This window comes from Bidens hawaiensis, unplaced genomic scaffold (assembly GCF_021521415.1).
Source record: "Bidens hawaiensis isolate Kalapana, Puna unplaced genomic scaffold, B.hawaiensis_p1.1 tig00004282_1, whole genome shotgun sequence".
Taxonomy (NCBI): domain Eukaryota; kingdom Viridiplantae; phylum Streptophyta; class Magnoliopsida; order Asterales; family Asteraceae; genus Bidens; species Bidens hawaiensis.
This window is the reverse complement of record NW_027491257.1, coordinates 548,721-564,799: the sequence shown is the minus strand read 5'-3', so window position 1 is coordinate 564,799 and position 16,079 is coordinate 548,721. Positions and strand designations below refer to the sequence as shown.

At 35.7% G+C, this 16,079-nt stretch overlaps 1 protein-coding gene across 1 annotated transcript; it reads left to right on the top strand.

Annotated features, from left to right (window-relative positions):
* Positions 1–14,625: 14,625 nt before the first annotated feature.
* LOC143625994 (uncharacterized) lies at positions 14,626–16,079 on the top strand. The gene has a single exon (XM_077096197.1). It carries the CDS (start codon positions 14,775–14,777, stop codon positions 16,077–16,079), a length of 1,305 nt encoding a protein of 434 aa, XP_076952312.1. The 5' UTR covers positions 14,626–14,774.

Sequence of the window (16,079 nt, the reverse complement as noted above, 5' to 3'; positions counted from 1 at the left end):
TTAATTATGGAGGGTTATCCATATGTAAAGAGTTATGCAAGTATTTACATGAGGGTTGGTTCAAATCCTCTAAAACATTTTGATAGAAAGTAGTACTAAACACTCAGACTAAAATACGCATGTGTCTAGATCCTTACATATATGTACTGTAGTAGGCACACTGCAGATATGCTAACCATGAGGCAAGTGACTGTCTCTAGGGCGAGTGAAGCCCAATTATGTGGTTTGTGTGTATGTTTAGTTCCGATGAGATGGAATTGAGGCCCAATGAGTCGTTGATTGCTATTGGTGTTGTGTCCTAACAAATTGTGAAAACCTTTTATCGAGTCAGCGTGTTCACCAGCATATAGCTAACGTATTTTTAAAAGTGTTTTCAGGTAATCAGGAATAAAGTATAGAGGTGGATATACCGATGGAGATAGAAGATCACTAGGCATAGAATACAGGTGGTGGCTCAGCTAATTTTGTAATGAAGCATATACGAAACTTGTTTTAAACAAGTAATTTTATAAAACGAAAAAGGGTATTTAATTCCCTATGTTATGAAAAGTAAATATTTTACTTAAACATTTTCCGATGCATACTCAAACTTTGATAAATTGACAGAATTGGTACCAACTATTGGTCACACGCCTAGGTCCAAAGGTCGGGGGTGATAGAGCAGGTGAAAAAACTGCTCCATATGATGGCATGCCAATTTATGATCCATCTACTGGAGATGTTTCAAGAAAAACAAGGGATCTGGATGCAAGTTTAGATGATGAGTTTAGATCCATTTTTAATGTTGATGAATTTGCAAGTACTCAGTCACCGATCAAGGAAACGACGGTCTCTGACATTGATGATGGCATCTTTATTCTCCATGTCATGATACACCTGAACAAGAGGTTGTTACTGCTTTCCCTGCCAACACTGCTGATACCTCACAAGTGCCGAAACCAAGAAAGAAGAAATGACATTGTGTGAGAGATCATGGCAGTATTCGTTGCCGAAATTATTTGTACCATGATGATTCCTTGATCCTCTACGCCAAATGGCACGATGAGAGCAAATCTTGGGCTATCAAAAGGGGAAATGGAGACATCACTTACATGCATCACATCGAGATGCATACACTATCTGATCTTGATATGAACTACTTCCGAAGGACAGTGGGTGATGGGGCAGGAGAGAAGAGACTAGAAGGATGGTTCAAGTGGCACGTGCACAGACAGTCGAAGGATGACTACCCCAACTTCAAGCTAAATAAGGGGAAGACCTACAAACATCCGACTGAGATTGATCCCGTCACAGGCAAAGGAAGAAAGGCATGGAGATACAAAATGCTTAATGACGGGAGAGCAGTCTATCATGGAGAACCATTAGAGCCAAATATGCTTCATGATTTTTTGTGATGGGAGTTCGACAATAGTACCGGTGAAGCAATGATACGACGCAAAGCATGCATCCTCTTCGTATATTTGTCGAACACGAATTGATGGGTCTCAGCAAAAAAGACTTGTTGAAGCTGTACCATTTACCTATGCACACACTTGAAGATTGATGAGTGGGTGTTTGGCAGTGACTTATTATTAATAATATTGCATATTTAGTATAAATATTTGTTAGAATATATCATATTAAGTTGTTTATATACGGTAGGTTATATGAGTTTAAATAATAATAATAATAATAATAATAATAATAATAATAATAATAATGTGACATGCTTGTAAACGAACTGCATTTACATGTTTTTGTTATCACACATGTGAGTTAATAAAATATCATGATTAATACTTGTTTATTAAGCATAGTGACTTTTGATTTGGACGTGGATTTTCGATATTATTGTTAATCATTTAAACTGGATGGAAGGAAAGGTCCACTAAATCAAATTGTGGGCTATTGGGCTGGCTGGACAAACAAAAAGAGAAAAAAGGCTTTTGAGGGGTTGATTGGTAAAACAACACACGTGAGGCTGGTGGGGGGAACGAGGTTTTGGAACGGTGCAAAAATGAGGCAATAGCCTTGCTGCCTGGGTGGCTGCACGCAAATCGAAATCAACGAATATTCTCCATTAAGATGCAAGGCTAGACACACCAGTGGCTTCCTCCAGGCGGACGGTTCGTAGGGTTTAACACTTTTCTCAATATTATTCATGTTTAGATTTGTTTTTGACATTGGCAACGTTGTATGAACATATTGATGTGTTGGTTTATTTAACTATTTGCATGTATTAGTTATCCCTGCTTTAACAACTTGTTCGGTTGATGACAAAACCTAGTAGCTTGTTGGGTGACATAAAGTGGGTTGATTCATACTAGTAAATGGAGTAATTGAATTATAAAAGATCGGATGACAGTTCTATTTTTGATTACCACCTAAATTAACCAACTTTCCAACACCATGTCTATGTGGTGTCCAATTAATAAATGAGTTTTATGTGAACCCTAGAACCTGGAATCCGGAGGAGGTTACATTTTCCTTAAATTGTTTTTAAAATCAATCTTTAAAATTTTGTTTGACATCGTTTGTCCACCTTAATTAGTTAAAAATTTATATTAAAAATCAAACACACTTTGTAATACTGACCACATGCTCCTCGTGGATACGATACCCTACTTACTTTATCTATATAGTTTAATTAGGTTTTTGCATGACTAAAACGACGGTCATCAAAGATCACGGCAAAGAAAACACCGATCTGATAGTTGAAAAATTCATAAAGTTCGTACGTCGTCTTGTTGAGGATCAACTACAAGAAGATGGTTGCCTGGTGTATAAGACGGATTGAAGACGAAAGCGGCAAATAATACTAAAGACTAAAGGAAGATTGTAGGACCCTATCATGTTGTTTAGTCTTTTGTATTGTTTCGTTTTGTATTAGCTTGTTTGTTACACTTTCGTATGTGTATTTGTATGTTTTGGGGTTGACCCATGTAAACAAAGCCTTTTTAAAGGCCCATGAAATAAAGATATGCATACCATACCTTCACTATAAATGCTAAAGGTATGGACATACAAACCAACATTTTGCCAAATACCAATTCTCACCTAACAACTTTCTCTCCTCTTTATCTCTTTCTTTTCTCTTCAGGTAATAACCCAAACACAACAAGATCCGAAATCTCAGTTCACTTGTAAGCGATTTCCGTTAGCTGTTAAAATGGTACTGGAAGTCTATATGTTTTGATAGTATACATGTTTTGGTTGGCTCCTGGTCCGTGGGTGGAATGAAAATTTTTTAAGTCTTCAAAAAAAAAAACAAAAGAAAAGGACGCATGCTATGGTTGGTTGTGGGTATGGGGTTAAAAAAAAAAGTGGAATGAAATGATTGGTATAAGTGTCAATATCGGGTGGAATTCTATGTTGCTTCAGCCGACACAATTTATTCTTCATTTTCTCCTTTTTCCTTTTACCCCTTTATATCATGCATTGCATTGCCGACAATTCTTTTTTCAGCTCATTTTTCTGTCACATGCCATTTTAAGATGCGTTTAATGCTACTGGATATTAATTATTAAATTATAATACTTCAAAATCTATTTAGTTACTTCTGCAATTTATATACACATATATTATATAATGGAAAATGCTTAAGTTATTGATCAGCCGTATCCGAGAACCCCTTAAAATTTTGGGGCCTGAGACAAGTGAAAAAACGGGCTTTTAAAATCGCGTTCTCAATTATACAATAGATACTTTGACAATTTTACCAATAAGATTGTATTTCAAAAGCCTTAAAACAAATAAATAATAATAAACATGTTACTAAAATAACTCATATAAAACACAAATGAAAGTTCTTTTTATGGAAAAGAACATTAATTGTGGGAATTGAACACATGGCCTTTGTTTCCATAGTGTTCAGATTTCAATTCGCATTCGAAACATTCGAAATTTGTTTCGAATTCGATTATTAAGATTCGAATTCGATTTTAAAAAATTCGAATTATATTTGTATTCGAGTATATTAATCGAATATGAATCGAATACGAATTTATAATTTTGTTATTCGATTCGATTCGAAATTCGAATTAAAATTATATATACATATACATATACGTATACGTATATATATATAATTATTTTTTATTTGTATCAAATACATAAATAATAAATGTCCATTACAAATTAATTAAACCCCATAGGTCATATTATTGTTTCTTAGCCCATACTAATATGAGTGTTATTTACTTCTCGTTTTGAATATTTTGAATTTTAGACTATTTGTACTTTAGTTTTGAATTTATTATCATGTAGTATTGTAGTTATGTTTGTTTTGCAATTATGATTTTTGTTTTCGAAATTTTGGCATAAGTACACTTGAATTAGATCGAATTTATTCAAATTAAAATCGAACTTATTCGAATTCGAGTTTCAAGTAAGAATTCGAATCAAATTTCGAATTGGGTAAATAATACGAATACGAATCGAATAGTTCAACTTTTAATCGAATACGAATACTGGCAAAAAAAATAATTATTCGGATTATTCGATTCGATTTTTCTTGAAAATTCATTATTCGATTCGATGAACACCCTAGTTTAGAACACTTTTCATTCAACCAAAGAGTCATCTGTAGGCTTTTGTGTTAAATCGAAATTATATAAAAAAAATATATTTTAGTTTTAACAATTATGGCCTCTCGGGAGAGTCGGTTTGGGACCATCGCCGTCCTTGCCCTCCCATTGGGCCGGGCCTGTATGAGATCATGCCTAAAAAGACGCGAACCCAAAAAAAATAAAGAAAAAGATATGAACAAACGTAGACAACTTATATTAAGTCATCATTAATGAGTAGGGCTCACGGATCTTATCTCGTGTTAATCTCTCCACGTTAAGTAGGGCTCACGGATCTTGTCTCGTGTTAATCTCTCCACGTTAGAAATATATAACCACCCCCCCCCCCCACCTACTCATCATATTTTTTTGCTCACGCTAGCTTTTTCCCTTCTCCCTTTAAGACCGTCCTAAATAAACATCAACATATGTCGCTTTCCTGCAGCTCAACGCCAGTAGTTAACCCTGTCCCATTCCGTATTGTGAACGCCTATGCATTTTAAGCAATAATGGTTCAAAAAGACGTTGCACTATTTTGAATTGTTATTTAGTTTGTCTCTTTTTAGTTTGAAGATATAGCATGCAAAGTTATCCTGGTGAAAATATATTATTTACAACACATATATAAAACTAAGCACATCGCAATGATATATAACAAAACATCCTCAAAGGGAAGGTAGATGGTGAATCAAGACGTTGCGCCCTTCAGCCTATATATATGACCAAAACTCCAAAGGTACTCATTTCAACCATCATACACTCACTACCGCTCTTACTTTCTCTCTCGCAAGTAACTTATTATCTGAGTCACTGATTCTTACGTCATAGGCTGATCGCAGAAGGTCCCCTCTTACAGTAAAACTAACGATCTTTCTTTCTTAGCAACAAGTCCATGCTCTCCGAACGAAGGCCCTCCCGAATACCATAATCAGACTCAAGATTACCTTGTATCAACACTACTAATAATAAGTTAATAATAATGCATACCGAGTTGGTGATGTAAGGCCCAACAACGGAAATGAGGCTTTACAATGTACATGCATGGCCCAAACTTCCAAAGTAATGAATTATTGTGCTTGTGAAAAAGCAGAAATTAATAATTTGGACCATAAATTAAAATTATGTTGGTGAGGTATTTTTCCACTGTTTTTCTGTCCCATTGTTGATTTTTCTACTTTGAATGTTCTTGTTAGTTGTTATGTCGTTTATTAGGTTCAGTCGTCATAATTACATTAAATAGATTTTGATACAATAAATGAAAACCATAAATAAGATAAAAATAATGTGGATTATTTTGGAATAAGGAAATTGTTTAAACTTTTATATTTACAATCTTGTATTTGCAAATTATGGAGTAGTATTTAGCCGTGTGAGCTATAGCTGATTAACGAGCTGGTTGAGCCAAGCCAGTAAGCTAGCTACACCTCAAGCTCGAGCTTGAGGTAAAGAGTAATCTCGATTCAATTTGTTTATTTTTATCGAGTTGAAATTTGAGCCCGCGCTAGCTAATGGAGTAATGGCTCGACTAGCTTGCTTGTGTTAATTTAAAATAAATGTTTAATATTTATTTTAAGATTTTAGTAGCAATAAGTTAATGTTAGGTTGATCTCTAAAGGGCTTATAGACTGTTACTTGGGCTTATTTTTTATAAATGGAGTTGGGTTGTAAGTTTATAAGTTATAAGCTTTAAAAATTGGGTGTATAACAAGCAAGCAAGCAAGCGAACGAGCAAGGTTTCCTCGCCTCGAGCTCACGTTGATTACAAACCGATTCAGCTCAGTCCCACTTGTTTATAAACGAATTAATATGAGTTTTTTTTTCAAACGTGATTTGAGTCGATGACTTTTTAACCCATCAATAGTCGCTGTTGGATCATCCATTAAGCCCAACTGACCCAAGTCATATTCAGCTAAAGAAATAATATATGTAGTGGGCTGACTTGAGGCCCATTTTCATCTATGAAAAGTCCAATACACAATACACTCACTCTCATTTTAAGCGGAATAACGTATAAGGTTATAATTAATTAATAACAATTTGTTAAATTCATAAAAAAAAAAACAAAACAAAACAAACAAAAAAACTTCTATTATGTTTAAGGAAGTTATCATACTGCAAAAGGAAATATCAGTTAATTTTATACCAATTAAAGTACCCTTAGAACACTAAGCTAAGGCTAAGTGTTTAGGAGAACCACCAAAGGTGCGCTAACATTCCTACTAAGCACCAGGTGGCACTGTAGTAGCCCGGAGGGGCGTTAAGCGGCAAAGATAGAGGCGCGGAGGGGCGGCAGATGGGGTGGAGGGGGTTAGCTGATGGGGATGTGCGGATGGTGGTTGTCACACCCCGACCAATGAAGGCGAAAACGTCGAGGCGCGACATGATTGTTCATTGCACAATGACACTATAAAGTTACAATATTTAAACAACTCATTTAAATCCATATCATCATAAATAACACAACAATTGTTCATACAAAATGCCAAATAGATAGATAAACAAATAACTTGTTCTTTTATTTTCTAATATCCTAAAGCCAAGATAATAAGTTTCTTCAAGTAATCCAATCAAGCTAACATCAAACCTGTAACATTGCATAAAATAGAGTTTGTCAACACAAAGGTTGGTGGGCAATTTTCATAGGTTTGGACAATAAGTATATAGTATGAAATCCACAACTAGTATATGAAAACAATAAATAATAGCAACTATTTAGATAATAAAACCGTCAATAAGAATACATTGACGAACCGTCAATAAGAATACATTGACGACAATAATGAAATCGTCAATAAGAATACATTGACGACATCTTTCTATATGGGGATAACATATATACTCGGAATTAACGTATGATCATACTTTGATGAGGCTACCCGCCTTAGCATTCAAGAGGCTACCCGCCTTAGCATTCAAGGATTTGCACATAATCATGTAAAGCATATAACACCAAATCGAGCATTTATTTAAGTAAACATATACAATACGTGTTGTGGTTTAAGACTCAAGTATAAATCATTTGAATTTGAATAAGTATGCAATGCCACCCCCAAAACGAAAGATGGAAAACGGGGGATGAAAAAGTACTCACATTAACAAGTAACTTGAAAGATAGTGTTGTGAATAATTGGAGAGATCGGTTTAACGAGCAAGACCTATATTAAACAGGTCTTGTGTTAGTAGGTAGTCCTGGAAGGGTTTAAAATAAAATACATGACAAATAAAGTAAATAAATAAAGTTTAGGATTTAAAATGTAAATATTTGAGAAATTAAAGAAACGAGTTTTGTAAAATAAGTTTACTCGAAACCGGGTCTCGGTATTCTATTCATTAGTTTTTTTCTTTTTTTTACTCAACCTATGTTAAGTAATAATGTGGGTTAAAATGCGATATTGCAAAACCCTTGGTTATAAGAATACCAAAACGAGGTTTAAACGAGTGTTCGGGTTTGTCGGTTGGAGACTTGATAATTGACTAAGCTCACAGTTAACTTCCCAAAATAATAAATGTTATAAGATAACTCAATAAAATCAAAATAGACTTAACCAAGTATGTAGTTCTATTGTGAAGAACCTTAACGTTCGTTAAGCGAGTATACGACCTTATCGGTTCGAACTTGTTATAAGATCAAGTTGGTTACCGACATGCCAAGTATGTTTAGACATTAACTAAAATTGATTTAAAATATAATCTTGAAGAAAAATATGAGTTTTGGTGGCTAAAAACACACTTGTGTGTCTTAAGCGAGTGAACTAGGTTTAGTTCGGTTATTGGTTCGGTCCTTGACTCGGAATAAGACCGAGGATGGTTACCACATACCCAATTACCATGGAACTTGTAAAATAACTTATAAATAATAATACTCAAGTTTTACATTCAAAAAGTTAACAATAAAGCTTTTAAACAAAAGTTCGGTTTTTGGTTCGGTCCTTGACTCGGAATAAGACCGAGGATGGTTACCACATACCCAATTACCATGAAACTTGTAAAATAACTTATAAATAATAATACTCAAGTTTTACATTCAAAAAGTTAACAATAATGCTTTTAAACAAAAGTTCGGTTTTTGGTTCGGTTCTCAACTCGGGATGAAACCGAGGCTAGTCACCACATACCCAATACCATGGAACTTGACAAATATGAACAATAAACTAAAATATGTAGAAGTTAAGCAAGTATAACAAGTTATATGGTTAGATTTGTTAAATATATAAACAAGGACTACAAAGTCCTCCATGTAACCTTGCCTTACTAGCCCGACATTTCAACCGGCCGAGACCGGAGAAATGAAAGACCGAAGGTAAATAAGGAGTGCATATTATATATATGTTGTAACATCAAGCTTTAAGTATTGAGAAGTTACTTAAAATGAAAGATTAGCTTGTGAAGAACAACCTTAGAATTCAAGAATTTGAGAGAGAAATGAAGAAATGAGCAAGCACAAATGAAGAAGATGGGTGTGTATATATAGGGTAAGTTGAATGGGTCTTTCATAAAGGGTGTTTCATGAAAATGGGTTGATTATAGACCCAAGAAGACACAAACTACAAATGGGTCCTTCAAGTCTCCATTTTGGTAGTTTTAGTCCCTGGAGTTCGTTTTGAGCGTTTTCGGGGAATTTTAAGAACCGAAAAGGGTGTTTTTTTTTATCCAACAACTATAAAACAAATATTTAACATACAATTCATTATTTTGATAATATTGAAAGGTTCGGGATACAAAACTGGTCGGGTTTACATTAAGAATACAAGTATAAAATAACCCGAAATTGACAAATGTCACAGTGGTGACATGGCTCTGACGTGGATGGTGTTAGCACCTCCGACGTTAATCCAAACGAACAACCTAAGAGCTGTTCAATTTATTTATTTCTCTCTTTTTTAATAGAATGTATATGTATATAACCGGGTGAAAGTTACAAGCATTTAAAATTATTAAAACTTAATAAAAAATATATGAACTTATATTTTTTAAGACCGGTCTAGTTTACTCCTAATATTACATACGCAGGACTTGATCCCCCAACCTCTTAGGAAACGTCACCACTTTCCATTACTCATGGAAACCGCTAGGCCAATGGCCAATAACTCTATAATATAGGCAATGTTGTAAAACTCTCGAGTAGGCGGCCGAGTACTCCCCGATTACTCCCCGCCTAGATTGAGTACTCCCCGCCTCGGCCGAGTACTCCTTAGGTATTTTTTGAGTAATCCCCGACTACTCCCGAGTACTCGCAAACTCTCCAGTCGACCGCCTAGGACCGCCTAACGACTTTTACAACATTGAATATAGGGTAAGTTTACTTTTTTTTTTAACAAAAATAAAGAATTTCATATTAGAAAATTTTATTTATACAACATTAGAAACTAAATTGGTTATTAAATTAAACAAATGGTTGTAAGAAAATAAATGTAAATGTTAGATGATAATATGAAAAAAGTAAGAACATTTTTGGAATTGTATGGAACAGTAGTTTGAGAAAAGTTTGCGACTATTGAAAGTGTTTAAAAACTGCGGTTTTCGTCTTTTGGTTTGTTTAATTATGCGATTTTAGTTTAATAGTTTCAAATTTGCGATTTTCGTCCCTGTGGTTTCATTTCACTTGCAATTAAACCCGATCACACTAACCCTGTTAAGTCTAGCCGTTCACGTGAGGGGCCGTTTGTCCCTTTTCTCTCCAAATAAACCCTAGCTCTAATTCGCAAATCCCCTTACGTAAGATGCTGGATGTATTAGGTCTCATAACACTTTGTACCAACACAGTCTTTGGACCTTGAAAGTACTATTATTTTTGTTGGGTATCCCCAGAAAAGAAATATATTTTCAGATAACTATTTACTCAAGCTATGGTCTAGTCCTCATCAGTTTTTATTTTTTATTTTTGAATAGCGGTCCTCATCACTTAAATTCTTACCTTTAGTACTTTACATTGCATATTCTTCAATAAAAGCCCTAGTTAAATAATTTTAATAATATGATAGTCACTTGCATTATTGGAACCAGAAATCTATGAACTTTACAAATCAGTTATAACTTTTCTATAGAAAAAAATAATCTTCATAAAATTCTAAATCTTGATCAAATATGACAAATACTTAAGAAAGCTTGAGTATGACACACTTCTTAGAGGGGACAAAGTGGGGTCGGGATTAGGGATGAGTAACATGTACCGAACTGGTACCGATACCGAAATCGGTACTGATTTGGTACCGTTGTATTGATACGGTACCAAAGTTTTGAGTTTCGGTATCGGTACTGTGCAGTACAGACTGTACAGTACCAGTATTTCCCGAATTTTACCATAAATACCGGTACCAAACCAAAAATTTCAGTACTGGTACCAAGAATTTACGTTTTTCGGGATTGGGATTTTTGGTACCGGAACGGTTTCGATCTCATCTCTAGTCAAGATTAGCCGGGTTTTTTCTCTTGGATCTGGGGGGCTACAAGTCGGTTAAAGGGCGAGGGAGATGGCGAAAACATGCCTACAAGCGATCTTTTATTTTGCATCTGACATGAAAACAATCTTTCTGGATGTGATATTAATAAACATGCATATTTATTGGCATGTTGAACCGTCAACCAATTTACGACCCATTTAACATTTTTCTATATAAACGATCAACCTGTTTAACATGTTTACAATTTGAGTGGCTGGGAAGAATGATAGATGAGATAGTGAGATGACGCTGATATGACGAATAGTTTAGAGTGTTGAATGGTATGTATAACACATAGCCTTGGTGGCATCTAACCTACACACTTTTGAACAGGGCTAACAAAATATGTCTTATCGTGCTAAGCATGTTAGAGACGACATGCTTAACATAAGTGACAACTATGCATACTACTTGTTTAACTGCTTTATATCTTATGCCTATAACACAATTTTAAGTTTCATGTATTAATTAGGAGAAATGATCGAGCCTAACCTACTAATTCCAATTATTTAGAAAAATTAAAAAAAAATCATATAGCGTACTTTGATATTAACATTTTTAATTGTGTCTTAAGCAGATGTTCAATTGACAACCAACCCTCACTACTTTTAACAAGGGAAATACTTTTTCAATTTTTTTTTGAACGACCAACAAACAGAATTGCCTAGGTACTCTGTATGGGGTGACCCAATGGCATAAGACCACTGACAGTTAGCCCAATCCAGCCGTACGGAGACGTTAAACGCCTCCAAGTTATCTCTAGTTGCGGGAAAAACCTACCCGCCTAAAGGCCCACTGGTGGTAAAACCCGGACGACCTCCGTATCAAACTGGAGATCACAAAGATCTCAGTCTTCCTTCGTTGAGCCACCTATGCCCCCTTCAAAATATTGTTAGTAGGGTTTAAACTTTAGTCTCCAATAAAAAACTCATACTTCTTACCACTACACCATATTAAAAACGACTAAATACTTTTTTAATTAACTTAAAAATGTCACTTATAGTAAAATAAAAAACTCCATAAAAAAAAGTCAACTAAATCAAAAATCTTGAAAGGTGAAATATGCGTTACAGCATTAAACTTTTGAATTTATTATGATATTATTAGAACTTTAAAGTTATTCTTTACCCTAAATTTAGTATTCACTATTTTTGATACCCAATAACTTAAGGATGCTTATCAAGGCAGGTAACTTGAGTTAGGCTGAGGGGTGTGGAGCGCTAGGAAGGGCGCAAGAGGCCAGACGCTCGCGCCCCGGGGCGCGAGCACCACACCACCGAGGCGCGATAGGGGCGCGAGAGGGGTGCGAGAGCGGAAAACGAGGCAGGCGCCAGGGTGCTAGCGGCTGAGAATGGCGTGAAGTTTTCTTGGAAAGCGTGAATAGAGCCGTTGGGGGGGTGATTTATTAAAAAAAAAACGTTTTTTTTTCCTATATATAATAACAAACCCATATCAAACCCATATCAAACCTATATCAAACCCGATTTTGTTTCTCTGTATTAAACATATATCAAACCCAAACCAATATCACATACCAAGTGGGTTGAGCTGGTGGCGCCGGACCTTGATGCGGAAGTAGGGCCGAAACGGACTAAAACTAGTTCGTCTGGAGCGTACAGCACTTCCGCCGGGTCGGATTGCCGGGTTGGATTCGACCTAAACGTTGCGGGGGAGGAAACGTCTTCACCGCCGAGGAGGCGGCCATTGGGAAGGGACGCCAGGGGGAAAAAACCGGCTGAGGGGGAAGCCGTAAACATCAACGATCTTGTTGAATCCCTCAATAAATTCAACAAAACCATGGAGGTGGTCTCTATTGACAAAAAGGAAAAAAAAAAAGAATGAGAGATTTGGACTTCCTTGCAAGAGACTTCAGCCACCTAAATCCGGTCGACCAAATGCTGATGGAAAAACAAAAGGAACGTATCCGGAAGAGGTTGATCGAAGAAGACGAAGCCGAATAATAAGAATAATGTTTTTCTTTAGTACTTTAATTTTTTTTTATATATTAATGTGTTTTTTTAATTAATGTGTGTTTTTTTAAATAATTTCTTGTTTTTTTAATAATACGTTTTTTTAATACATTTATAAAAAAATAAAAAAATAAACCGCTCGCGCCCCCTCTCGCGCCCCTCCACACCATGGCCCGGGGCGCTATCACCACTACCAACACCCATCTTATCAAGTTTCTCTCTCTGCCACACGTCACAATATTATTGGCTGGCGCCCCCACTCGCGCCCCCTCTCGCGCCCCCCACACCCCTCAGCCTTATTGTTCAAATTATACAAAAAAATTAAAAATAAAATTAAAAAAATGCTTGGTGCTGCAAGCATGATTTTGTTTTGGTGTCACAATCCGATATCGATCGAATTTGTATCTAGGCTGTCATCATAATGCGCGGGTTTTGTTTTTTATTTTTCTAAATACGCTTATTTGTTGTATATGGTGTTGACATTTTCTTTTTATGTTATTTAGTTCCGGTGCCATAACCTACTACCGACCGAATTCGAGTCAACTCACACCCGTACCGTGGGGTTTTAAATATGTTCTTTTATTATTAGTTATACAGGTGTCAATACTCTTTTGTGTATTTAATTTTTTTGGGGGTTTATTATCGTTACCATTACGAACCTAAGCGATATCCATCGAATTCATGCCAAGTCTTTTTACCCAGTTCTTTTTTGAAACTGAACCAGCAACCGAACACACATAAACGGACTCTTTCTGTCTATTTGAACTGCTTTTACTTGAACCGACTGGTTATTGGTCAAACTGAAGAATCATACGAAACTTCAATTTTTTTTTTAAATTATTCGTCAAAATCTCAATTACTGGTGAACGGAGGTATGGTTCCCGGGGGAACGTCCATGCCAAACACAGAAATGAGCCCAGTCAAGATAACATAGTCTGGGCATAGTAATGCGATGACCAAAACACAAGAAAATCGCTGTTTAAAAAACGCAATTCAATATTTAAAAACTCATCCCTTTAAACTTTTAAATTATTTACGACGTTACCTGATTTTTTTTAAACAAGTTCGCCTGATCCGACCAGTAAAACACAGAATTTAACACCGGTTCGTTACGCGGGCCCCTTATTAAAAAAAATATATTTTTCCTTCAACAAATCCTCTGCACAACTATCTGTTTCTCTCAGTATAACCTTTCTGAAACCCTGGGATCCTCCAAATTCGATCCAACTAATATTCTTGACCGTCAGATCAAATCAACAAGCTTCTCTCTCTTGATTACACGTGCTACCACTCTCTCTCTCTCTTTCTCTCTCTCTCTCATAACCCCTCTTATTAGTACTTTGCTTCCATGCATGAACAATAAACACACAGATGAAACAGTCATGGAGTCTGTTTTCATTCCTCCAAAAAATTAATTTTTATTAAAAAGTTCCAATTTTTATTTTCTGGGCTTTCTTTATTTTTCAATCTTTAGCTATTTTGAGTATTACAATTGCATAGTATTGCTTGTTTTGTGATAATCTTGAACTTGCCCCAAATTGGAAAAAAATAAAAAGTTTTGATTTTTTTAGTTTAAAAAAAAAATTACAAGACACATGATCTGCCTTGGAAAGTGAAAAAATCCCTGAAATTGATTGGCTTTTGGGAGTAATTTTGTTAAAGTTTGAAACTTTTTGGCTTTGGGATTTGAGCCCTAAAGATGTTGGTTCAAGAATAAGCAAATGTAGTAAGTTGATCTTTTTTCTTGATTTTTTTTATTTCTTGGTTTTTACAATTTGGGATTTTTATAAAGTTGTGATCTTTACATTAAAAGATCCAAGATGGATGAAGATTGTTATTATGAGTTGAGATTTGTGTGCAAGTTGTGTTATAAAAGGTTTCCTAGTGGGAAATCATTAGGTGGACATATGAGGTCTCATGTAGTTGCTTCGGCTTCTGCGGTTGCTGTTGCTGGTGCTGGTGCTGATTCCGATGAATCTGATGACAAATTCATTGGAAATGATAAGAATTTGAATTCATATGGGTTGAGGGAGAACCCTAAAAAGAGTTGGAGGGCATCTTCATCTTCAACTTTAACTTTACCTTCACCAAATGCGAAAACTTGCAAACAATGTGGCAAAAAGTTTCAATCTTTGAAAGCTTTATGTGGTCATATGGCTTTCCATTCAGAAAAAGACAAGGGTTTGAAGGCTTATGATGATGATTCTTGGACAAGTGAGAATCTTGATGATGAAGATAAGTTAATTGGGAATAATGGGAATAATCATAGTGATTCCGATACCGATGAGAACGAGGTCCAAGATCCGGTTTTTGTGACAAGATCCAAGTCAAGAAGGTGCAAGAAGGTTAAAGTTAAACCATGTTCTTTGTCTTTGACCAATACTAATAGTACTAATAGCAATTACAATTATGGGTCATCATCTGTTTCTGAAATTGATGAGTTTGAACAAGAGGATGTGGCAATGTGTTTGATGAAGTTATCTAAGGATTCCGCGAACTGGGTCGGTGTTAATTCGGTTGGGGAGTCCTCAGACAACGCCTCGGTTGACTTAAAGACTAAAAAGTCTTCGGTTGAGATGAACATTAAAAAGGAATGGAATTTGGCCAAGAATGAGAATTCGAGTTCCGGGAATTGTAGGAATGGAGTCAGGAAACTGGATTTGTCGTATGAGGAAAAACAAGAAATTAGGCGAAATTTGTTTAGGGAGTTTATGTATGATAGTACTTTAACGAAAAGAATTCGAGACGACGACGACGATGATGGTTTATATAAGAAGAAAACCAAATATGAGTGTCTGAATTGTAACAGAACTTTTAGTTCATTTCAAGGGCTTGGTGGACACAGACCATGCCACAAGAAGAACAATGGTTTTATCGCGAGTGAATATGCGAAGGCTAAAACCGAGAAGAGAGTGCCGAAAAAGAACAAATGGCACGAGTGTCCGATTTGTTTCAGGATGTTTAAGTCAGGGCAGGCTTTAGGGGGTCACAAAAGGTCTCATTTCATGAATGGTTCAGAAGACAGGAGTGATGACATGGCAGCAATGGAACAAGTGGATGCAACTGCAACTGCAACTGCAACTGATATGTTTGATCTTAATCTCCCTGCTCCGGAAGAGGATTAG

Coding starts and splice junctions, on each gene's coding strand:
- LOC143625994 (XM_077096197.1), top strand. CDS start 14,775: ATGGATGAAGATTGTTATTATGAGTTGAGATTTGTGTGCAAGTTGTGT.